Below are 25,896 nucleotides of genomic sequence, written 5' to 3'. Positions count from 1 at the left end.
AAAAAAATCCTATAAGGTTTCCAAAATTTGGAGTGTACTTTCTTAAGTATTTCCTTGATTTTTATCCCTATGATTTTAATGCGGGGTATGAGCCTTCGAGCTTCACTTACCTTCAGTTCTGAGGGAATATGTAAATATATATATATAGTACATATATTTTTATATTATTTATTTATTTATTTATACTGCATGTATATTTGTAAATTCACTAATAGAGGGGTAATTTGAAAGACTTATTATATTAACTTAGAGATAATTCTGAATTAATTAGGTACCGTTCGTAAGAACTGGCGCGCAGGGGGTGCTCGTACATTCCCCTCGTGTAACCGAACTCCCGACCCCAGCTCTGGTGACGTAGACTCATTCTGCCCCTAATGGAGTAGTAATCATGTGTTCTGACCACACTAAAAGGTTAGTGGCGACTCCGACATTCCTTGTTTTCCCCGAAAATTATAAAATACATTTTTATGTTCGCTCCCCGGAGCACACGCGCTCCGGGACGTCGCGATAGTGTGCATAACCCAAAAGCAATATTTGAAGAAGGTGCTACAACAATTTGGCATGAAAGAAAATACAAAAGCAGTAAGTGCTCCTCTAGCTCTCCATTTTAAATCTAGTGCAAAATTGTCTCCAAGCACTGATAAAAAAAGAAAAAAAAAAAAAAAAAAGAAGAGATATGGAACGAATACCATATGCTAGTTTGGTCGGAAGTCTCATATATTTGATAGCATGTACTAGACCAGATATTTCTCAAACTATTGGTGAAATTAGTAGATATATGCATAATTCGGGTAAAAAGCATTGGGAAGCAGTTAAGTGGGTTTTGAGGTATCTTAAAGGTACCATGAATATTGGTTTGAAATTTGAAAAAAGATCCTCGTAGTTTAGATAACTTTCTTGTGGGATATGTAGATTTAGATTATATATGCAGGTGATCTGGATAATAAAATATCTACTACAAGATATTTGTTTACTTTGGCAAAGGGACCAGTCAGCTGGAGGTCTACTTTGCAACTCACAGTTGCATTATCTACTATAGAAGCATAATATATGGCAGCTGGAAATGCTATAAAAAAATTGTTTGGATTCATGGTTTGATTGTAGAATTGGGAATTCACCAAGAAAAGGTGATGGTGTATTGTGATAATCAAAGTGCTATCTATTTAGCAAAACATCAGGTATATCATGCTAGAACTAAGCACACTGATGTTAGGTATCACTTTCTTTATGATATAATGAATAATGGACATTTTCAACTCCAGAAAATAGACATGAAGGAGAATCCCACCAATATATTGACCAAGGTAGTAAATGGAACCATGTTCAACCATTGAACTTAGCCAATATTGTAAATGTTTGAAAAAAAATGAAGAGCAGCAAGAGGCTTGAGCTTGAGGGGGAGAAACACAGAAGTTATAATTTTTTAAAGGAAATCTTAAAGATTAGAAACATCCCCAAATTGGCTGTGAGGGAGAGATTTGTGAGGTAAGTAGAGTCCACTACCAATTTGTGGGCCCTACAACAAAAGAATAATAAGGAAAAGAGAAGAGAAGATTGAAGAAGGTGGTAGATGGTGTAAATTTGGTCAAAAGGGGGTGACAGTTATTATTACTACAGTTTTGCACAGTACTACTATAGTATCGCACAGTGGTACTACAGTACTGCATAGTACTACTACAATACTCATATTTTGATTATAAAAAGGTTCATCCCATCTCATTTCAATCATTCCCAAAAACTTAGAATTCCTTGTATTTTGAAGGCTTCTTAACCAATTTTGTATTTGAGTGTGGAGAGAGAATTTGAGAGTTCTTTTGTATTGTTGTATTCTCCTAATTTGAATTAGTGAATTGCTTCTAGTTGCTCCATGGTTTTTCTCTCCAAATTGGAGAGTTTTCCACGTAAAATTCTCAGTGTTGTATTTGTATGGTTTGTTTTTCATCGCCTTTTTTTTTTATATCAATTCGATCTTGAATTGGGTATAGAATAAGCTGAATTTGTTACTGTTTACATATATGTTACTATTCACGTATACAGATAATGTTCAACCATGCTCCCAACAATGAGATGGGTGGAATCAACAGGATCGAGTAGGAGTCATTGAACCGTTTTCTGCCTCAGAATACAAACTAGACAAGGAAGTAAGAGCCATGAAAAAAAGAAGAAGAAGAAGGTTTTGATAGGAAACCTACTAATACTAGTTTTGATTTTTTTTTTTTTTTTTTGCGATAACATTTAAAAAATCTTATTGTCATATATAACACTTTTAAGGGGTATTTGTTTGATCCGAATAATCTCTAATAGAGATTATATTTGAACTGATTCACTAATTTAATTGACCAATTAAACATTATAGCATATGGTGATAATTCTGATTTTTTTTATAAAAATCTTCTAATAAAATTTATACGTAAAAACATGTCTAATTTAGATTCAAAATCTTGTTTTTCAAATTTTATTCCTTATAAAAATGAAAATGAAAAAAAAAAAAAAACTCAATACCCAAGTGATTAAATTAAAATAATAAATTTTCTTTTGTATAACAATAAATTATATTAATTTTAAATATTAATTAAATACATGAAAAGAAAATGTTATTTATATAGACATACAAATTTTAGCTTATATAATTGTTTAGTAATTTCAAATATTTATGCTCTTTGCATTGAGAACATTAACATTGAAAGACAACCCATATTTAGATATTTAATATAAAAAAGTTTAAATAAATTATATTTTAAATTCAATATCTAGTTTAAGTTCAATTTAGAATTGTCACAAAATGATATTTGAATTTAGTATTAAGTACTTAGCACTTAATTTTATCAAATACTACCTTAAATCTAATTAGTTAATAAGATGATTAAAATTAGCAAGCTTAGAAAACCATTTTCTAAGTAAATTATTTACCATGATATGTAATGTGATGGGATTAATGCCTTTTTTTTTAATCTTAATTATTATGTTTAGTCTTTGTGCTTAATGCAAGTAAATTTTCAAGAAGGAACTAATTTAGACTGTTATAAAAATTATTTTACCCTGTAATGAAAAAAGAAGTTAAAAAGAAAAAAAAAAGGTTGATCTTGTCAACAAAAAGTTGAATTGAAATGACCAAAACAAAGATATTGTTTTTGTAGACATAAATAATATAGAGTAATTATGCATTCAAATATTGGGTTCCAAAACCTCAATACTAAATTCTAGTAATTCTGAATTAAAAATTTAAAAACTGTAAGAACAAACAATTGCTTACAATTAAACAAATAAATAATAAATGTAATATGAGCTCTCACAGAATTAATATACTTGCTTAGTTGATATCTGCTTCATTCTCACCAATTCCTACTACAAAAATGCAATCGAGAACATTCGAATTGGATTTTTAACTTGAATTGAATTGCTATTTCACATGGGCATGAGCTTGAATTGAAAATAGTGAACAACTTTGTAAGAATGGCGCATGGGTGCGAAGGCACTAATTCTTTTTTAGTACAAGAGTTGGAAAGAACGACAGCATTAAAATATAGAAGACTATGCAACTTTTGTTTCCACTTATGTTCTCATTCTGCAACCTAGCTAAATTAGAGCTAGCGAAAAGAAAAAAAAAAATTCGCATTGAATTGTACCAAATTTAACACTGCCTTCCCATAGGGATGCATGGTTTGGTCATGGCAATAAGATCAGCCAAATGCAACCACCATTTGCACAATTGAGAACCCAAGCAAGGGGAAAGAAAAGAAAAGATACAGATCAACTCAGCTAGTGAATCATTTCTCCCAACTACGGATGCCTTGTATGAAATACCATTTAAGCTACTGAAATAATAAGTATAAATTTCAAATTTAATGGGAAAAAGTAGCAATAAAAAAATGGTGATTGAGAACTGCTTAATGGATACTGAAAGCTGTTCTTTACACAAGCACATATGATTCATATACAGTACTACCGATCAGTTGTTCGATTTCACAGCTCAAGGCTCATGCAAGCTTCTATCATCTCCCATGGATATGGATATGCTTGTTCATGAGCTGCAAAGCTGGGCACACAACTGCTGAATCTGGGAACTGCCGTTGTTTGCCATCATATAACTGCTGCTTTTCCCATTGCTTAGGCAAGTCAAGTTCAGCTGATTCACAGTTTGGCTAGTCTGCAATATCATTGCGAAGAAGATGCATTCAACATAACACTATAAAAGGAAATTGGAGGAACAAACTATTGATCTTTTTGTTTCTTACAGAGGTCGTAACTATGCAGAAAATTTGTGTTTCAATTGGCTACCTCACGTTTTATGCCCCCAGATTGAGGCACCTTAAGACCCCGTTTGGATCAAGGATTTGTTTGACAAAAGAAAAGCAAAATAAGGGCACTTGTTTTCCATTGTATTCTTTCTCCATATCAAGATACTATATTAAAAATAAAATTCTGTTCTTATATGATTAAAGTTAAGAAATGTCAATGATGTGTAAAATTAATTTTTTATTCATTGATTGGTTATATATTTATCTTCTTTCTCATTGTCCTTGAGAACCAAACATGAAAAAATGGATTCATTCCAATTTCCTTTCCTTTCCCTAAAATTTTCCACGTTCAACAGGCCCTAAAGCTTTCATTTGTGTCGTAGTTAGTTCGCTCAGTGTTGGGTTGGGGCACAAGAATATTGATGCTATATATAAAAGTCTCTCCTAAGTAATCCAATATGAAATGCAAAAGTCACATTTCTTTTTTCATGGTCTGCATGCAGCAAAAATTATCTTGGATTCATGACTTAAATTAAAAATACAGAATGCATTTTCATCCAGCATATCTAGCAGGTGTCATAAAGGACCAAACACATGCAAAACGGAAGAAAGATAGGTTATGTTACCTGACAATACAAATTATGTGGCTGGCAATTCCATAGCGACGTAGGGACACAGCTTAAATAATGGCACCAGGAGCAGTGATCATTTGCATTGACCCCTTGGAGGAGCATAATCAGACCAATGGTAAATCTGTCAAAGTTATGTAACTTTGGATCAGAAAGACCCTGGATTTGATAATCAAAAGCATTTAGGTGGTAGATAAGTTTTTACCACTAGCAGTAGTAGTAGCCACATTGATTCATCAGTGGTAAAACAAACCATTGCACATTGTTCATTCAAAATGATTCCCAGCCATCTAGGGTTGAAGACATTTTTCCCCATCAAGTCAGCTATAAAGCAAAGACATTGCTTTGTTTACACTTACAAGTCACAAAGTTTTAGATCCAAGAAATGACTGTAAAAGCCTCTAGCGAAATTCCATTGGTAGCTCAACAAAATTCAAACTGCTGAAAACAAATTCTAAATTTTTGTAAGTTGCAAAGTTTTCCAAGGGAGGGCAAGATGTTCACAGCCTTACCTCCGCATTTAGAAAGGCTATTTTGTGACCTGAACATGTGACCTTTAGGTTTGGGTATAAACACCCTTACCATTGGGTCAAAGCTTGCCCCTAAAAAATGCAAACACCCATTAGAAAAGGCTCCCATGTCACATCAAGTGTCTTGGAAGGACATGATGTACATAGCCTTATCTTTATATTGAGAAAGATTGCTTCTATGACTTGAACTGTCAGATGTATGTTTGAATGTAACGCCTAGACAAGGAGCCTCTACACTAGTTTGGTGTTTGAGTTTGAATCTGTTTGGTGTTTGGATTTGAATTTTAACTTTGCTGCAGTTGCTAAGGTATCCACCAAGCGACATAAACATTTTGTGGGATCCCTATTTTAGGATCTTTAGTCATTTGCCTAGCAGAATGGTGGAAAGGGATTCATATAACCAACGTTACTAAGTGGGATTTAGGCTTGTTCTTGTTCGTCCATTTGTTGTCTGTTTACAAGGTTTTTCAATGTTGCAGCTCAAAATAGTAGGGTAACACCACAAGCCCTCACCAAAAGAGAGCTAGTTGGAGTTTTTATTTTGGGTCTTTAGACCTTATGTGCCCAAAATCTTCCCATTACACTACCAACATGGGACATGAGTTGTGACTAGTAAGCTGATGAAACAGATCTTATGCATCTCATACCAAGCACCCTTGTATCCTGCCAACAATATTTTATCATTATGATGTATGCAGGATGCAAAAAAACAAAAAAAAAGCTAGACATCTGCAATTAATTTTCTGTGAAAAAATATGGGGTCATAGTCCTTTTTAACGTAATTTAATTGTATTGATAAGCACCAAACTAACATGCTATCCTCTACCAATAACTTGCACATAATAGAACTAAGCAAACAGGAAGTTGGCTTAATGCTTTGAAGTTAGCAACTTTCTCTTGTCATTTACAGGGACTACAAAATATTGTGGGGCCAAGCTTTAACCAGACTGCACTTGAAGTATCACATATTCCTAAACAGGTATAAGGGGCTTTTTAACAATGTGGAAAACTGAAAACAGATGATTAATAAGAAAGAAAAATGAAAAGACCCTTTGGACAAAATTAGGAAAATCATGTGAACATTATATCACGTGGATTGAAAGTTTGATCAACATGCACAGGATTAAAAAAAAAAAAGCAGCAATGGCTCCAGCATCATGTGATATCAAGAGCTTCGTGAAGCCCTCTTTGATTGGTCTATCTTATATATCCTTAAGAAAGATGTTAAAATGTCAACCCAGAATATCTTTGTAAATAAAATACAAATTAGGAAAGTAAGTAATTATGGGGGATTTGATATCATTTGATAGGAAATTGTTTCCTTGATTAGAATAGGTTATTGTATTATATATTGGATTGTACGTAAGAACAAAATAATGAAAGAAATATATTTTTTTTTCCAATCTTTTCTTCTTTCATGGTATCAGAGCTAGGGTTTCTTAAACCCAGCTAAACAATGGCTGACAGCAGAGACTCTACCTCCTCTGCAAACATCACCGGCGATTCAGAGGTTACGTCCGGTGGGAGTACGAATGATAACACAGTTTTTCAACTCTCATTGGAAAAATTAAACGGAAAAAATTTCCGTGAATGGGCTTAGTCCATGAAACTGGTGATTGAGGGAAAAGGAAAGCTTGGTTACCTTACCGGTGAGCGAAGGAAACCAGATCCTTCCAACGCCATAGCCTTGCAAAGATGGAGGTCCGAAAATTCCATGGTCACGGCTTGGCTCGTCAATTCAATGCAACCATCAATCGGAAAAATTTATTTGTTTTTGCCGACAGCAAAGGAGGTTTGGGAAGGTGTACGTGAGACGTACTCCGATGGCAAAAGTTACTCTCAAATCTTCGACATCAAGACCCGATTGTGGCAGATGAGGCAAGGCGAGAGAGGGGTTACCGAGTATTTCATGGAGATGAGTCATCTATGGCAAGAGCTCGATTTGAACATCGACGAAGAGTGGGAGTGCTCCGGCGATAGCATGCGATACCGAAGGAGGCTCGAAAACGAGAGCGTCTTCGAGTTTCTTGCCGGCCTGAATCGAGAGCTCGACGACGTGAGAGGACGGATCCTTGGTCGGCGACCTTTCCCTTTAACCCAAGAAGTCTTCGCAGAGGTCAGGCGGGAGGAGAATAGGAGACGGGTAATGTTGCGACCCCAAAATGAATCCGCTGGGCTGGACCCGGCTGTACATGGATCCGCCCAAAAATTAGATGGGCCGCACGCTGGGCCAGACGCCTCAGCTCTTGCATTAAGAGGCCCAGGAGGACCTAGTCAACGGCCACAAAGAGGAAAAATATGGTGTGAACATTGTCGAAAAACAGGTCATTCAAAAAATACCTGCTGGGAGATTCATGGAAAACCGGCAGACTGGAAACCGAGACAATACCACAAAAATCGTGGGTACCAGGCCAACACTGGCGGGTCAACTGAAAGATCACAAGGAGAGAACAATGATACCCCATCCGGTAGTGTCTTCAGTCCTGAACAGTTGGATCAGTTATATAAGATGTTTTCATCAATGCAAACATCGGGTCAGTCCTCCTCTGGTTCTCTGGCTCATTGAGGTAACCATCTGTTAGCTTTAAAAACCACATCTTGTTACAAATGCCCTTGGATAATTGATTCGGGCGCATTCGATCATATGACTGGGTCGTATCAATATTTTTCATCCTACTCCCCATATGCCAGGAATTTGAAGGTAAAAATTGCAGATGGATCTCTCTCACCAGTTGCTAGAAAAGGAAGTATTCGCATATCTGATTCCTTAACTTTCAATCAGTCTTACATGTCCCCAAGTTATCTTGCAATCTGTTATCTATCAGTCAGTTAACAAAAGACTCGAATTATTCTGCTAAATTTGTTTCCTCCCATTGTGTTTTTCAGGACTTATCATCGGGGAAGACGATTGGCACTGCTAAAGCGTATGAGGGACTCTACTACTTTGAGGAGGCAAGTTTGAGTGAATTATGTAATAGCAATTTGTGATTCTGCATCTACTTCTAAAAATAGTGAACTTTTGTTATGGCATTCACGGATGGGTCATCCCAATTTTCAAAATTTAAAACGTTTGTTTCCTTCTCTTTGTTCAAATAAAATGGCTTCTGAGTTTCAATGTGAAGTGTGTGAGCTTGCTAAACATCGTCGTACTTCTTTTCCGTCATCCACATACAAACCATCTCGCCCATTTGCTATGTTTCACAGTGATGTATGGGGTCCCTCACGTTCCCTAAATCGCACCAATACAAAATGGTTTGTGACCTTTATCGATGACCATACTCGTCTTTGTTGGGTCTACTTACTGAAAGACAAAATTGAAGTCCGCTCCATTTTTATCAATTTTCATACCATGATTCATACACAATTCCAGACTCATGTTCAGATCCTACGTACTGATAATGGTACGGAATATTTCAATACCATCCTGGGAACTTATCTTCAAGATCATGATATTGTTCATCAAAGTTCTTGTGTGGATCCCCGTCAACAAAATGGGGTTGCCGAACGAAAAAATAGACATATACTTGAAGTTGCCCGGGCTTTAATGTTTACTACCGACATGAAACATTATTTTTGGGGCGATGCCATCTTAACGGTTACACATCTCATTAATCGAATGCCAAGTCGAGCACTCTCATTTGTCACTCTTCTGCAGAAATTTCAGGAAAACTTTCCTACCTCTCGACTCCCTTCTAGTCTCCCACTGAAAATTTTTGGCTGTACTGCGTTTGTTCATGTCCATGCACAGCATCGCGATAAATTGGATCCTCGTGCCATTAAATGTGTTTTCATTGGTTATTCACCTACCCAAAAAGGCTACAAATGCTATGACCCGGTCTCAAAACGACTGTTCGTTAGTCTTGATGTCACCTTTTTTAAAACCACTCCTTATTTCTCAAAGCCCTCTCTTCAAGGGGAGAAATGGAGGAGTGAAGATCGGTTCTTTGATCCTTTTACTATTAAATTTGTGGTTACTCCAGTTACTTCATTCCCTAACCCGTCTATTGAGTCTTCCATTATAGTACTTCCCGATCTGCCAAACACAACTGAACACTTACCCTTAGGGGGAGATGCAGGAGAACAAAATAATGCAGACATACTGGTTTACTCAAGAAAGCCGAAAACAAAGGAGAAGGAGAACCTCATACCTGAGGCACCAAGAGCGTTGGACCCGATGATGGCTCCGAATAATCATGATCTGGTAATTGAGTCTTCCTCTGACAATTCTGCACCTGATGATATCAATCTACCTATTGCAATCAGAAAACAAATCAGGTCATGTACTCAATATCCTTGGTCGAAATACATGTCTTATAAAAGCTTGTCTACAGGATATCGTGCATTTGTCTCTAATCTGGACAGGATGAAAGTACCAAAAAACATTCAGGAAGCTCTAGAAATACCAGAATGGAAAGAGGCAGTCTTGGAAGAAATGCGAGCCCTAGAAAAAAATGGAACTTGGAAGTTGACAAATCTACCGAAAAGGAAGAAGCCAGTAGGTTGTAAATGGGTTTTCATAGTGAAATGTAAATCTGATGGAATAGTTAAAAGATATAAAGCCAGACTTGTTGCAAAAGGCTTTACACAGACCTACGGCATTGACTATACTGAGACATTTGCACCAATGGCAAACTTAAATACAGTTCGGGTTCTCTTGTCCCTGGCAGCCAATTTAGATTGACCACTACAACAACTTGATATTAAAAATGCTTTCTTAAATGGAGAATTAGAAGAGGAAGTTTACATGACTATACTACCAGGATTCAGTAGAACAGGTGAGGAAAACAGAGTGTGTAAACTAAAGAAATCGTTATATGGCCTCAAACAATCTCCAAGAGCGTGGTTCGACAGATTCGCAAAGGTACTAAAGAATCAAGGGTATCGACAAGGGCAATCAGACCATACACTATTCTTCCAACAGTCTGAAGGAAGTAAGAAAACAATTCTAATAGTGTATGTTGATGATATAATCCTTACTGGTGATGATACTGTAGAAATGGAGAGATTAAAGAAGGTTCTGGCTACTGAATTTGAAGTTAAAGACTTGGGACAGATGCGGTACTTCTTGGGCATGGAAGTGGCAAGAACAAAAAAGGGGATTAGTGTTTCTCAGCGAAAGTATGTTACTAACCTCCTAGTTGAAACTGGCATGTTAGGGTGCAAACCCAGCGAAACCTTGATAGAAACAGTAAAGAGGGTTGAAGATTGTGGAAAACCAGAAGAAAAGGAAAGGTATCAGAGATTGGTTGGAAAACTGATCTACCTATCACATACTAGACCAGATATTGCATTTGCAGTTAGTGTAGTAAGTCAACACATGCATTCACCAAAGGAAGTTCACTTCGATGCCGTATACAAGATCCTTAGATACCTTAAGGGATCCCCAGGAAGAGGACTCTTCTTTAAGAAATGTGAAAGCAAGGAAATAGAGATCTTTACAGATGCAGATTGGGTAGGATCAGTGGAAGATAGAAGGTCTACCACAGGATATTGTACATTCGTCTGGGGCAATCTCGTGACTTGGAGAAGCAAAAAACAAAATGTGGTGGCTCGTAGTAGTGCTGAAGCTGAATTCAAGGCAATCGCTCAAGGGATTTGTGAAGGATTGTGGTTACGAAAACTATTGGAGGAATTACGGGTACCGGTGAACCTTCCTATCAAACTCTACAGTGACAATAAGACAGCTATTAGCATCTCTCTTAATCCAGTCCAACATGACAGGACTAAACATGTGGAGGTAGATAGACACTTCATCAAAGAAAAAATTGAAGAAGGAATTATATGTATGACTTATGTACCAACCAAGGAACAAACTGCAGATATCCTCACTAAAGGCTTGGGACGACAGAGTTTTGATGATCTTATTAACAAGTTGGAGATGATTAATATTTATGATCCAACTTGAGGGGGAGTGTTAAAATGTCAACCCAGAATATCTTTGTAAATAAAATACAAATTAGGAAAGTAAGTAATTATGGGGGATTTGATATCATTTAATAGGAAATTGTTTCCTTGATTAGAATAGGTTATTGTATTATATATTGGATTGTACGTAAGAACAAAATAATGAAAGAAATATATTTTTTTTCCCAATCTTTTCTTCTTTCAAAAGATGAACATCTTAGATTGCTAATACACAAATTAGGAATGGAGAATCAAGCACTCACCAAAATTTCAGGCTGGGTTAGTTGTCATACGTAGCCCTACCTTCAAAATACATATAAATTTACATTGTCATATTTTTTCCTACTTAAATAATGTATAAACCCTAGCCAACCCTCTTCTAGGCTCCCCTTAGCAGCAGCAATATGATTTAATTGGGGGGAAAAGTGACTATTGAAGAATAAGGTACTAATAAGCTCATGCGAGCAAGTTTCTAAAGATCAACATGAAGCTAAATTTTAGCAATTTTGGTTCCATGAGAAATTTGCGATAGCTTAAGACTCAAATGTCCAATGTAGAGAAGGTCTTAAAAATTTCAATTTCAACTAAAATTTTGCTGCTTCATAAGTATGGAAATTTTGATGGAAACTTCGATATCTTTGTCAATTTTTTATTTCAATTCTAAAAAATGATAGATAATGTAGTAAAACATGGAATTCTTTTTATGAAACTTTAGAAACTATTAGTAAACATAATAATGCAATATTTAGAACCAATATATTATAAATGAAATACATCAATGACAGGTATGTGGTGTATAAGATGCAATTACTGTAATATAACAATGATATTGAATATACTCAATTCATATAAATGAAATTCATAAATTAGTTAAATATTATTTATCATACAAATATAGTTAAATTAGAAACAAATGGTCAAACAAAAAGTTGTAGCAAATATCTAAGTTTAAATTTTCATATAATTTCAAAATTCTAAAAGCTATTCATGTCCTTCTTGTAATATCTTTAGTTTCAATAAGAAAAAAAAAAGATAAATTAAAAGAGAGAAAATTTTCAATTTGGGTTTTAATCTTAAATTTGACAAATTTCACTCAAATTTTGAGATTTCAATAAAGTTCGGGTCATTTATGCAAATTTCAACGGGAATTTTGTAGAATGGGAATTGACTGCCATTTTAATTATGAGGGTGGTGGAAAGTGGAAATTTAAGACCATGAACATAGACACAACGTTCCAAACTTCACTTCCATATAGAATTTATTCATTTGAGAAGATAAATTTATGGAACAATTGTTAATACCATGCGTATGTCTACTAAATAAAAAGACATTTGCAAGAACATAGTAGTGTAATTGTGTCTTAATGACTTTAAATGATAAGGGGCATAAGCAGCTTTCTTTTAAGAGCTTGTATTAAAGTCAAAACACCACTATAATAGCCAAGAGTTCCAGCATTAAACCTGATAATAACCAAATGTGTCAAAGATGCTTTAAGTTTTAACAGTAAAAGAAAAGAAAAAAACGATTCAAAATTTTCTGCTAAGTTGAATTTGCGGAACTTACCCAACAATTAAAAGAATCAATGATATAACCAACAACACATACTGATACATCTTGTGTTTTGGTTTAGTCGAAGTTGGAACATATCCAGGAGGAGCATTCCTTTGGCTAACCCATCCAAATTGGGGACGCATAAAAAAAACAAACCCCAGAAGAAAGCCAGAAAGAAAACCCCCAATATGCGCAAAGTTGTCTACATGTGGAAGTATTCCCAATGCTAGATTGATTGCGATGATGAAAACAAGAGTCAACAACGCTGCAAACTGAACGTAAAGTTTTAAATTGTAAGATAAATGGGTCTTGTAAGAAAAAAAACTAACTCCAAAGAATCAGATACCTTATTTGAATATATTGTCCAATTTGTGATGAGCTCTGAAAGCATGCTTCCAAGTAAACCAAAGAGAGCACCAGAAGCACCAACGGAGATGGTTGATTGGATAAAAAGGGCTGATAACAAACTCCCACCAAAACCAGATATGACATATAGCAACCCAATACGTACTGCAAAGGGCCAACAATAGAATAATATCAAGTTCCAAAGCACAGAACGTAAGCCTCCTTTTCATTGGGGAGAAAGAATAACGTAGCTTGAAACATAATTCAAGAGACAATGTTGGTGTATATTTTCCTGTGTTTGATGTGTTATGGGGACCATTAATTGCATAGAAACCCTTCAATTAAAGAAAGAAGAAAATAAAATAAAATGAATAGATTATGGAACATAAATAGAAGAGAATGAATAGTGAAAGAGCCTTTCTTTTAATTTCAAAATGCATGTCACAATGAAAGAATCAAATTACAAAGAAAATGTTTTGAGGGGGAAAAAACTTCCTTGATATAATGTTCTTTCTTTTACTAATTACTTAGGATTATCCATTGCTGCAAGAAGTTAGGATTTCTGTCTTTTTCTTTGTAGAAATCCTTATTTTTCCAAATTATTTATTCACTATTTTTTTCATGCAGCTTTTCTTTCTTTCTGCGTAGAAGATTTCACACCCTTTCCCATTCTGCTACATATATATTCTCCTACCTTCTCTTAAATAATGCCCCTATCAAGTCTTCGAATAATTCTCTCTCTTCATAAGAATCCTTTCTTTTTCAATATTTCGTCCTGTTTTGACACTCTTTATCCCTCTTTAAGCATAATTTCTATCCTTTTTTTCTTTTGTTTCTTGTTTTAGAATACTTAAATAATTTCTCCCTTCATAAAGGGCCAGTTTGAATCAAGGATTTTACTTGGGGAAAGGGAAGGAAGGGAAAATAAGGAAATTTATTTTTCATTATATTTTCTCGTTTTGTCAAATACTATTAAAAATGAAAATTTATTCAAATGTGATTAAAAATTAAGAAAAATTAAATATTAAGGATGTGTAAAAATAAAAATTTATTTATTAATTTGCTATATTTTTTATTTTCTTTCTCACTTTCCTTGATAACCAAACATGAAAAAGTGAAATCCTTCCTATTTCCCTTTCCTTTCCCCAATATTTTTTTTTCCAAGTTCCGAATGGACCAAAAGGGCCTTATTGCTTTCGCATTCAAAACATTTGAATATTTCCACCTACATGTAGAGTCCACTTTACTCACCATTATTTTTATTGTCAGTGTTAAGAATTGGCAATGGGACTCATTCAAGCTCCTTTTGCGACTCTTCCAACGACTCAAGCCAAAGTGATCACTTTAGGCTATTAGCCATAAATTAATATCTATTTTGGATCCTATATAGGTTTATGGACTCATAGTTTGAACCCATAAATAAGTCCTTTGTTCAAAATGTGGCTTAATCAAAGATGCTAAAATTTGACCATATTAATCTTTTATATGAGGGCAATGCCATCCCCATACCATTGATGGAGTTTGATTATTAAAAGTATCTGCATCTTTACATTTTCATGCAGTTAAAGGACATGAATTGGGGAAGTGTCTTCCAATCAAATAAACATCAAAGACGGCAGTTCTTTCAGGATATGTTTTAATTGTTAATCCAATCTTATTTTTCAGATGACCATGTTTTCCTTTTCATCTCACTATTGCCTACAACCATTACATGGACAGAATCTGTCAAAATCCAACTAAAATAAGTTATAACTAACACAATGCTCCACTAATTTGAGACTATGAATTCTCTAAATAGTGTTAGGGAAGATTGAATACCAGGTTGTCATACAGAACTCACACTATGCTATGCAATTTTATGTCACTGTTGTCAGGTTTCAATTCAATAAGGCAGACGCGTTTGTCAAATCCTACTTTTCTTCCAACTCATATTAGCATAAGAAATTGAAGATGGAATCAACTAAATATACATTATGTTTTGTCATATGAAGCATAAGCTAACATGTATAGCATTTAATATCTTAAATCTAGAACATCTACATATGAATAACTCCCTTCCCGCTAAACATATGTTTATATCAATGACAATTCATAGATAAGATTTGTAAACAAAGGTGAATAAAGTGGTGATTGGTGAAAAGAATGCATACCGAACCCAAATTCTTGCTCAAGACGAATTCCTATAAATAGGAGACTCAACATATTAGCAAGGACATGGAAAACCCCAGCGTGTAACCATATACAAGTGACCAGGCGCCAGGCTTGGCGTCTGTTGATCACTTCAGAAACATCTAGAGCTCCCATTTTCTCCAATCTGAAGAAATGAAACATACAATGGTCAGATGTGATCAAAGGTTTTTCAACTGCTACTATTAGTTGTCAAAGAATACTCAGTTAAGAACTTCATAATAAATGAAATTGAATATCACTTCATATATTGGGCTCCACATGAATATATATAGTCTATGCATCCTTAAGCATACTGTAGTCTGTACGAGTTGCACACTTTTTGCATTCAAGAGCTCAATTATAATTATTGCACAAATGCAAACCCTTCTAATAGATGGAAACTCACAAAAAGACATCACTTCTAAACCTCATGTTAAAATGTAATAGGCTATGCTCCCTAAACAGTTCAAAGAATATACATATATTTTTTTTAAAAATATTTAATAGCTACACCGTGACATTGTAAGCAAAATCAAATAGAAACAACAACAACAATAATAGAGGTAAAATCCCTGTACAGAAAAGATAAAGCAGCTAAACATTTATGTTTGCATGGAATGACAAAGAAAGTGAAATTATCTGGAAAAAATATGTATAAAATAATAGTTTCACTTTGGAGTCCTTTCTAGCTTCGATTTGGTGTTCTGCATATGCCTTCTTTAGAGGAGCTTCACTTATTGATATGCAGATAGACTGGCAAGCTTTGCCCTATTAATTGTTTCTTATTTTTTTTACTTTGGTTTATTTTTCTAATATAGGAGGCTGCCTCATCCTTCTGTTTGTACCTTTTTTTTTTCCTTGTCATTTTAATTTATTTCCTTTGTTTATCAAAATAAATCCAGAACATCATTGCATAAATAATATGAAACAAGGGAAATCTTGGCTCCATGATATTCACAATGTGTGACTGTGGATCAGCGGCTCAAGGCAAAGATATATTGATTGAAAGAAGCATTATAATAAGAATAAGCAACATAGTTTGCATCTGAGCAAAGCATCTAAATTCCAACATTTAAGAGTTTATGTTCATGCTTTCAGAACTGAAGAGAGATGTACGTATCTAGATGCACTTCTAGTCTTCCGCCACCGCCACTTAAAACTAAATGAAAATAAAATAATGCCATTTTTTCATGGCCAACATCAACTAAGCATTTTAAATTTTAAAAATTAAATCAACTCTCAGCAATTAAATAATTCAATCAAGCACTTCAAATTTTGTGATATGCTGAGGGAAAAAATAAAACAACAAAATCTACTGAGATATGATAGATAGCCATAAAAAATTTGAAAATTCATAGTTTAATCCCTGTAGACCCAAATTGCATAAAACAACATTTCTAAACCAAGCGAATTCTCCCACCTGCTGTCAGACAATGAGAACAGAGAATGATGGATTGAACATTGCCAATCAAGCAAATTATACAGTAAAATAAACTCTAAACACGACTATCTTTCTTAATCCAGGCACTTTCTCACATAAACATTAAATCAAACACAAAAAAATCTCCACCAATTGAAAATTTGCTGTACAAATTTAAGCCGCGAAAGTTGATTCAAGTCGAAACAAGCATTGAAACCGCAAAAAACCGCAGAATTTATTATTCACACAGGCAATATCGACAATGTCCGCCAAGCACCAGCCAGAGAACCAAAATATAAAATCGCAAGAGGACAAGAGAGAGAAACCCACGTGGATGAAGAAGGCCCGAGAAGGGGATTCTCCTTCAGCGGCTGGAATGAGAACCTCCCTAAGAACCGAGCAACACAAGAGGCGGAGTTCTTGGGACAATTGTTGATGTACATGGCAACTAGAAACAACGCAATGTTAGCCACCACGAACGATGGCACGAGCCACGGGCACCATTTCTTAAAAGGTTCGAACTCGGTGAACAAACGGGAGGACGGCGACGAATGCAGCTGCGACGGTCGCGCCCTCCTGCCGGCAGACGGCGACCCCGTTGGGTGAATCGCGGTGTCGGCCTGCCGTGGATGGACCTTGATATGGAGGTCCGCCGAAGAATCTGTCCCCATCATGACCGCCAAATGTGATCACAGCTCAGCCGAGTAGCCCCATTGCCCGATCATAGATCGAGCTTTTGATGGGCGAGCTGTGTAATTATGAAAGACGCCATAATTGAATGAGGGAAGGTAGAAATGGCGCTAAATTTAGAAAGAGAGAGAGAGAAAGAGGGGAATGTAGAGATTACGGGGCCGCGTGTCCAACAATGATTGGCTCCTTTCTTCTTCTTTTTCTTTTGGCCTTTTCCATTTTTTTAATAGATTTTTCCTCCTTTTTTCTTTCTTTCCTTTTTTTTTTTTTTTTTTTTAAATTACAGGGAGATAAAAGGCCTGTTGAGGCCTTCAGGCTTTCTTGATTCTCCAAACTTAGAAATTCTTTTCCTTTTTAGAATTTTTAAATTTGTTTTTATTACATACAATTGTCCTAGATATGATCACAACCATAATTTCTATTCTTGACTTCCACTTTCAATAAATAAATAAGTATAATCAATATCTTGGTTTTAATTTTGTTGTGCATTTATTTCTGCTTAATTGGAAAGGGTTTCATTTGTTATCATTAACCTCTATGTGTATTATGTTGTGCATTCTTTATTTTTAATTTTCTTAAAAAAGAATTTTAGGTTTTCCGTTACTTTTAATTTTGTTGAGTCGTTTAGAAGAACTGAAGGTGGTTAGTGAAATAAGGGTTTTTTTTATTTGGGTGGTCGGGGATTTAGCATTGATTTGTTTTGCTCCTCTGGAATTTTATGGAGTTGTTGAGTCATTGTGGTTGTTATTTTCTATCCTCATTTTTTTTCTTTGCTTTTGCCAATGTGTGGTTATTTGCAACAAGAGAAAAAAATAAAAAATGTTTGGACTTGATATTAGCTGTTGTTTGATTATTAGTTGATAGGTGATGGTTTAAAATGAAAGTTTACCTTTATATGTTCGTTTTTACTATTGTGTATTATATTCAAAGGTTGTCTTCGTCGGCGAATGCATGTGCATTGCTTATTGTAAAGTGAGCAAGTTAATTACTATGAGATTATGTTTTGCTTATCCCGAGACACGCAACATTGTCCTAAAAAATATGTTGTAATAAAAGTAATTATTTATTTTTTCATGAAAATAATAATAAAAATGACATTGTTAATGTAGCCAAAGAAAGTAATTTAAACAAACTTTCTTACTATCGAATAACAAAAGTATAAACTTCTATTGCCTTCATAAATGGACTAACCACTCATTAATTCTTCATACACATATAGGAATATCATTTCATAAAGTGGATACGCGGATCAAAAATATTTTATTTAGATGAAAATGGTGTAGGGGAGCATTGATTTTAGATTTTGAATTTGGGTTTGGATAAATTTGAATAAATATTAATACAAATTTACACATAATTTTATCCAAATTCTATACAATTTCAAATTCAAAACCTTTCCAAACATATGATAAAAATTTAAGAGTGCGGATTTGATCTTACCTCATTGAGAATTAAGATATGGCTCATTTCACAAAGTTCACAACACCATTAAAAAATATACACACATGGGCGTGCACACAAAAAACATACACACACACACACACTACACATGTATATATATAATACTACTAGGATAAAAAGATTTTTTTTTTCAAAAAAAAAAGAGGAAATGATTTGGGCCTCTGTTCGGCTTTGAGGATGGATTTGAGCCCCTGTTTGGTTATGGCTTGGTTGAATGTTTGGGTCCGGCCCGCTGTTGGGCTTCGTTTATTTAAACAAAATTGAGCTCAGGCCCAATGTTAGGCTGAGCAACTGGGTTTTTTTTATTTTATTTGGGCCGTAGAATGAGCTCGAGTTAAGCCTAAGTGGGCTCATTTTTAAAATAGGTAGGCATTAGTTTTAAAAACTGGTGGGCTCAGGACTTTATTTAGAAATTGGGCTTGGTTTTTTTTTTTTTTACTAAATAGGGCTTGGACTTTTATTTTAAAAACAATGGGCTTATTTATCCCAACTACGATCACGAATTCAATTTCGAAGATCTCGCCTGCACGGATTTTCGAACTTCAACCGTGAGACCTCCGCAGGTTGATTATTCTCAAGACGACGCCGATGACTTGTTTGATTCTTTCTTCGAGAACATGGTGGGTATGCTCATGGGAGATGGCGACACGGATGAGGAGAATTCAGCCCAAGTCGTCGATCCTTCTGCCCTCAGAGCTACCGAGAAATCATTCTGCGAAATTCTGGGCGAGAAGTATCCTCACTCACCCGATCAGCTGCAGCTGATTCCCCGCAACTCTGATCAGTTTTCGTCCACCAACAACTCGAGTGGGATGACGCACCCTTTTCTAAGTACTCTCCCTGTTCCCAATTCTTATTGTAGTGGTGATGGTTCCCTCTCTCATGAAAGGCAATATTCGCCAATTACCGATATTGAGAACGACAACTTGCCTCCAATGCCAAAGAAGCATGTAGAAGAAGGGTGGAGTATCAGGCGGTTAACCATTTGTGCGGAAGGGGATGAGTTGATAGAGGAGTTCAACAAAATTTTCTTCTGTCCCGACACTCGTGAGAAGTCTCCCATGTGCGCTTCTAGTGATGGAGTTTCGCAATATGGACAAACACATAGATCTATTGTTGAGAAGATTAGTAGTGCAGAGAGAATTCAAAATAAGAAAAGAGCAGTGGAATTGAGAAGACGACTCCTTTCTCTGTTCGCAAGCTATTGCAATTAACGATAACACCGCTGCACATGAACTATTAAAGGGTATATAAGACAGCAGTCTTCTGCTTTTGGTAATGGTCCCGAAAGGATTGCCCATTTCTTAGCCAATGCCCTTGAGGCGCGTTTAGCTAGATTGAATATGCACTAAGAAATTCACTTGGCATGCCCATTCTTAACGATGGATTTTTCTTTTTCCAATCATCACATTTTGAAATTAGCCGAGAAAGCATCACTTCATATTATAGATTTTGGTATTTCTTACGGTTTTCAATGGCCCATGTTTATTCGAGATCTCTCAACTAGACTTGGTGGACCTCCCAAACTTGGCATATACAGTTTCCCAAAAGCTATGTCCAAGTAGCAGAATTAGGTGAGCGTAGGGAAGTTCGTTTGGCAAGGTACTGTAAGCGCTTCAATGTTTCATTTGAGTATATCTCTATTGAACAAGAATGAGAAACTATCCAAGCTCCGATTCTCGTCATGTTGGTCAGAACAGATTTTTAATTTAAGTTTCCTAAAGACCACTCCAAGGATAGGGTAGGATAGTGGAAATATATCCATTAATTATTATTAAAGTTTAATTGGCTATTGGGAGTGTGTGGGTCTAGAAAATATTAAAATAATTATTATTTTGGGAGTTGAGTTGATTAATCTGGGGAAAATGTGAATTTAAGGTTTTGAGTGTCAAACGCCGCGGGCGTAGAATTTGAGTATTTTAGTGAGATCTCAATAAGTTAGGTAAGGGGAATAAATTATTACAGTTATTTTTGAAATTACTAGTTGAGGAAATATGTGAAAGTGAAATTTTGATATTTTGCTTGAAATTATTATATTACGAATATCAAATAAAATTATGTGACATATGATTTATACTGAGTTGTGATATTTTGGGATTTAAAATTTGGGAAATGATGAAAAGTATTGATGAGTTTTTTTTTTTTTTTTTTGAGAAATAATGAAATGTGAAACATAGATATGTTTACTGAAAATGATGGAATAGAGTATATATATGTAAATGTTTCCTACGATAAATGAGGAAATATGAAATGATGGTATGTGTTATTGAAAAATGATGAGAAAATTAAAATGTGATATATACTATAATGAGATGAGATACAAATAATGAAAATGCAAATATAGGAATGAGAATATTGAAAGGCGAATTCTGAAATGTGAATATTGAATTGTGAATATTAAAATGTGAATATAGAAATGTGAATATTACAATGTGAATAATGCAATGTGAATACCGAAATGTGAACACTGAAAATGTGATTATTCCAATGTGAATACTGCAATATGAATACTGAAATGTGAATGCGAAATGTGAATAATAAAATGTGGAAATAAGAACCTTGATGGACAGTTGTTGATATAGAGCATGGTACCGTTGCTAGTGAGGAGTTAGTGCAACCACGCAGTCTCATGGTGAGTATGGTGTTGATAGTCGATTGAGTCAGTGAGAAGGGTAGTTTTGCCCTTTGGGTCCGGACCAGGGTTATGGCAGGTCAATCGTACTACAAACGCATGGATGAATTTCCTATTTTGATTTAACCGGGTAGGCCAACTGCGATTTAGATCTAACCTTCAGGCCGCACAACCTCGACCATGGGGGGAAACATGGCGTGGAGAATATTCTCAAGGCAGCCATGAGTTACAAATCGTACATGGATTGTTTACTAAAGGCACTCATGAGCTAGATGTGAAATGGAAATGAGAAATGAAAGAGCGTGAGTTCGATAACATAAATAATTAGGGCGAAGTAAAACTCTTCGCCTGAGGGCTTACTGAGTAAGGTGAGTGTCCTTATAGGTATCAGTTGTAACTGCACCGAAACTATTCGGGTAAGGCTACAAACGATATTAGAGCAAAGGGGAGCTACATGTATGGGCGTGTAATCTCTCCTATCTTCGGGAACTTTCGTTGATAAATATGGGTTGCATGTGCATGAATTTAAGAAATGGAATAAAGCTATAAAAATATTGTGTTTTATATATATATATATGATTATGAATACGAATTTGTATATTTTCTTAGACGGTATTATCACTGAAATGAGTATATTATGATATAACAAAAATCATACTGCCACACATTGTAAATAATTTATTCCATCTTACTGAAATGTGTCTCACCCAAATATCTAATATTTCAGGAAACCGTGACAGAACAGATAATAGAATTCCGTGATAGAGGAGAGCTGGTACCCTGATAGACAGGGTGAGGGTTTTGTTTAGGGATAAATGATTCCTAGTGTATATTGTGGGTTGTGGGTTTTTTGGGATGTTTATGGTTGTATAGAACTCTAGGTAATTGTATTTTGGATGATTTGTAAATATTGACTTCCGATGTTAGGGTTGTTTGTGTAGTGACCCGAAAAATAGTAGTATTTAAATAATAAGAGGGAGAGAAATAGAAACAGAATCAGAAGGAGGTCGTAGACTTTGTCGACGACATTGCATTTTGGGGATAATCATAATTTCAAGAAATTGCCAAGTTTCGTCGATGAATACAGGGCTTCGTCGATGAGAGAATACCGAGACACGGTTCAGGCTGCTCTGAATTTCGTCGACGAATATAGGGTTTCGTCGACGAAGTGACGTGTCTTGTCGACGAATCTGACCCTATAAATAGCTAAAAACCAGATTTTTATCACTTAACAGCGGCGCTCTCTCTCTCATCTCTCTCTCTCTCTCTCTCTCTCTCTCTCTCTCTCTCTCTCTCTCTCTCTCTCTATGTCTCTCTCTTCGATTCTGGCCCCGTTAGTCGCCTAATCGATGATCTAAAGCCACCACGACGCTCCTGCCTAAATTCTCTTCAAGTTTGCTAGGGCGGATCATCGGTGGGATTGAGTGAGATTTCATCCTAAATTCAGGGTAAGGCCTTTTAGTCCCTTTTTGGCCTTATGACAGTTATAGGAAATGATATAAGCAGAAAAATACTGATATTCTGTTCTGACAAATATTATTTTTAGGTTGTTTTGTAGGATGCCCTACGGGTGTTAGGCTAGTATTCCATAGGGGCTTTCTAGTAGTTAGGTAAGGGAAATATGTTATGCTAGGTATTTTTAAAATATTATACAGTTTATTAAATGATGAAAATTATGTATTACAATATCGTGTGGCTTTTGGATATGAATATAGTACGAATATATGTTTTACGATATTTCAGAATTCTGATTTTACAATATTTCAGTACCATGATTTTATGAATCTCAGTACCATGATTACACGATTTTCAGTATTATAATTATGCAGTTTCAGTGTTATGATTATACAGTTCTCAGTACTGTGACGTATGATTTATAGTACAGTTATGCAGTATCATGGTTATTACGATTATTTCAGAATCATGGTAATTCAGATAGTTGTATATAGAAATATATTATATAGTATCAGACCCTGTTGGACTTACAGCTACAAAGCACGGTACCGTTGCTACAGATATTATGTTACTTTATGAGTGCAACCACCTATTTAGAAAATACGTGGTAAGGTTGATCACCTAGGCCCTTGAAGAGGTTAGGCTCCCCATCTAGATATGGGTTGAGGTGGGCAGATTGACCAATGGAGTATAGTGATTTATTCCTGGTTGGCCATCCAGGGTAAATCTCGCTTACGGGCCGCATAACCCTGTCATAAGGGGGTAAGTCATGACACACAGATAGCCACAGGGAACAGTTTCAGTTACTATTATGTACGTACGGATTTACAGAAACAGGGACCATACTTGTGTACACTAGAAGTACTTTGAATTATAACCTATAATACTGTTATGTTAAGCAACATGGAAAGGGGTGGTGTATTTTATTACTTGTACTGTACTTTTGTATCCATTTATTCATGATTATATGAAAACATATTTTCATGGTATAGTAGCTCATTTGCCACACACTAGTAATAGCATATTTTGTCTTACTGAGCATTGGCTCATCCCAGTATTGAATCATTTTTCAGGTGATCCAGGTAGGCGAGCAGACCAAGCTCGCAGATAGAAGGGCTTTAGTGGTGCCCTATCAGAGAGTGAGTATGTTTTGAGAGAATTTTTGTATACCCTAACTAGTTGAGGGTATTTTGGGAAAACAGTGATATGTGTATATTTTGGGAAACATGTAGTACTCTAGTATTGAGTGGTATTGGTTTTTGTATTATGTATATATTTTCATTTGGTTATGTCTATGTGATTTATGCTTCTCGCTGGTTAGGTTTTTGGTTGGGTTTATCCCAGTATGGTATCAAAGCATGTAGAATGTTATTGTATAAAAAAAAACATTTAATTAAGCAGGTCGTTACAGTATGACTATTTACCCTAAAAATTAGGGCATCATAGTTTGGTACCAGGGCCTAGGTTGTTAGGTTCTGTAGACTTTAGTAAACAGCGGAATACAATACCAGAGTATATGAATGAATTTTGATGAGAGTAGGAGATAGGTAGACTGGGATATGAGTCAGTCATTGTGGAGGATAATTGGAAGTTAGGATTCTATCTTGTGTCCTGGAGGCAGGAGTTTCGTGGTTGTTTCTGTGATTTTCCTGGGGTGACGACTTCAGGAAAATCATAGTAAACTATACCCAGTCCTTGTTTCTGAGTGGTATGACTGAATCTTAAATTGGGAAATACAAGGATATTAAGATGCATGGTTATAGAGGAATATTTTATGAGTTATAGTCGGATGTGTATATAGGTTGTGCCACGATGATAGGGTTCTAAAACTATTTTGTATCATTTTTAGGATGGACCTTGAGAGTAGTAGTGCACATGCTAGAGGTGATGAGGCAGGACCTTCCAGTATGGGTGGTAGAGATCCTGATGCAGCGTCATCTAGAAGGTGATGGCAGAGATGGCCAGGAATTCAAGGGAGTGGAGCTGCATGATTGAGCAGTTCATGCATATAGACCCCCTATCTTTTTCCAGAGGGGCTGACCCATTCAGAGCTGAGAACTGGATCTAGGAGATCGAGGTGACATTGGCAGTCCTCCCATATACTGATGAGCATAGGATCATGTTTGTTACTTCTAAATTGATGATAGAGCCTAAACACTGGTGGAGATCGGTGAGAATGTTAGAGGAACAAAGGCCTGAACCTAAAGTGATGACATGAAGCCGTTTCAGGGAGATATTTTTGAGTGGTACTTTCCTACTACTAATAGGAGTGCAAAAACATCAGAGTTTTTGAGTTTGACACAGGGATACATGACGGTGCAATAGTATGCCGCCATATTTATCGAGATGTCCTGCTTTGCTCCATACCTAGTGTCAGATGAGGAAAAAAAGGTGAGGAAGTATAAGGACGGCCTAAGCTGGGGATTATATGAGCAGGTTATAGGCTTTCGAACCCAAACTTTCTCAAAGATAGTTGATAGAGTTACAGTGATTGAGAGTGACCTACGAAAAGGCATTGCGGCACAAAGTCAGGGGAAGAGGCACGCGCCTCCAGATTTTCAAGCAAAGCCCAACCAAGGGTCTTGGAGGAAGCAGGATAGTATAGGTGGTTGGAGACTGGGGGTGGGAGACCGAGTAGTACAGGGTAGACCAATGCCCCCTCCCTGTTCTAGATGCTACAGGAGGCACCCAGGAGAGTGTCGGGTCAAAGAGGTGATATGTTACCGATGCTATCGACCTGGCCACATGGCGAGAGATTGTCGAGCACCACTAATGATTGCGTCTGCTCTTAGACCGTATAGAGGAGATCAACAAACACCCCGAGGCGGTTAGTATAGGAATACCGCCCAGCACGGGTCTACACTTTGACACC

At 35.9% G+C, this 25,896-nt stretch overlaps 1 protein-coding gene across 1 annotated transcript; it reads right to left on the bottom strand.

Annotated features, from left to right (window-relative positions):
- Positions 1 to 3,770: 3,770 nt before the first annotated feature.
- Positions 3,771 to 17,635, bottom strand: LOC131149488 (RHOMBOID-like protein 1). The gene is made up of 6 exons (XM_058099954.1): positions 17,117 to 17,635; positions 15,348 to 15,511; positions 13,199 to 13,362; positions 12,865 to 13,124; positions 4,865 to 4,991; positions 3,771 to 4,147 (listed from the first exon to the last, which is right to left on the bottom strand). Exons 1-6 carry the CDS (start codon positions 17,458 to 17,460, stop codon positions 4,022 to 4,024), a joined length of 1,185 nt encoding a protein of 394 aa, XP_057955937.1. The 5' UTR covers positions 17,461 to 17,635; the 3' UTR covers positions 3,771 to 4,021.
- Positions 17,636 to 25,896: the final 8,261 nt, after the last annotated feature.

The sequence above is a fragment of the Malania oleifera genome, chromosome 2 (genome assembly GCF_029873635.1).
Source record: "Malania oleifera isolate guangnan ecotype guangnan chromosome 2, ASM2987363v1, whole genome shotgun sequence".
NCBI lineage: Eukaryota > Viridiplantae > Streptophyta > Magnoliopsida > Santalales > Ximeniaceae > Malania > Malania oleifera.
The sequence above is the reverse complement of the archived record's forward strand: the minus strand, read 5'-3'. Positions and strand labels throughout refer to the sequence as shown.

Excerpts from the sequence above, each read along its gene's own strand:
- LOC131149488 (XM_058099954.1), bottom strand. The coding sequence starts at position 17,460 with ATGATGGGGACAGATTCTTCGGCGGACCTCCATATCAAGGTCCATCCA. Across the intron at positions 15,512-17,116 it reads CTCGGGCCTTCTTCATCCAC|ATTGGAGAAAATGGGAGCTC; the intron begins GTGGGTTTCTCT and ends TCATTTCTTCAG. Across the intron at positions 4,148-4,864 it reads CACATAATTTGTATTGTCAG|ACTAGCCAAACTGTGAATCA; the intron begins GTAACATAACCT and ends ATGATATTGCAG.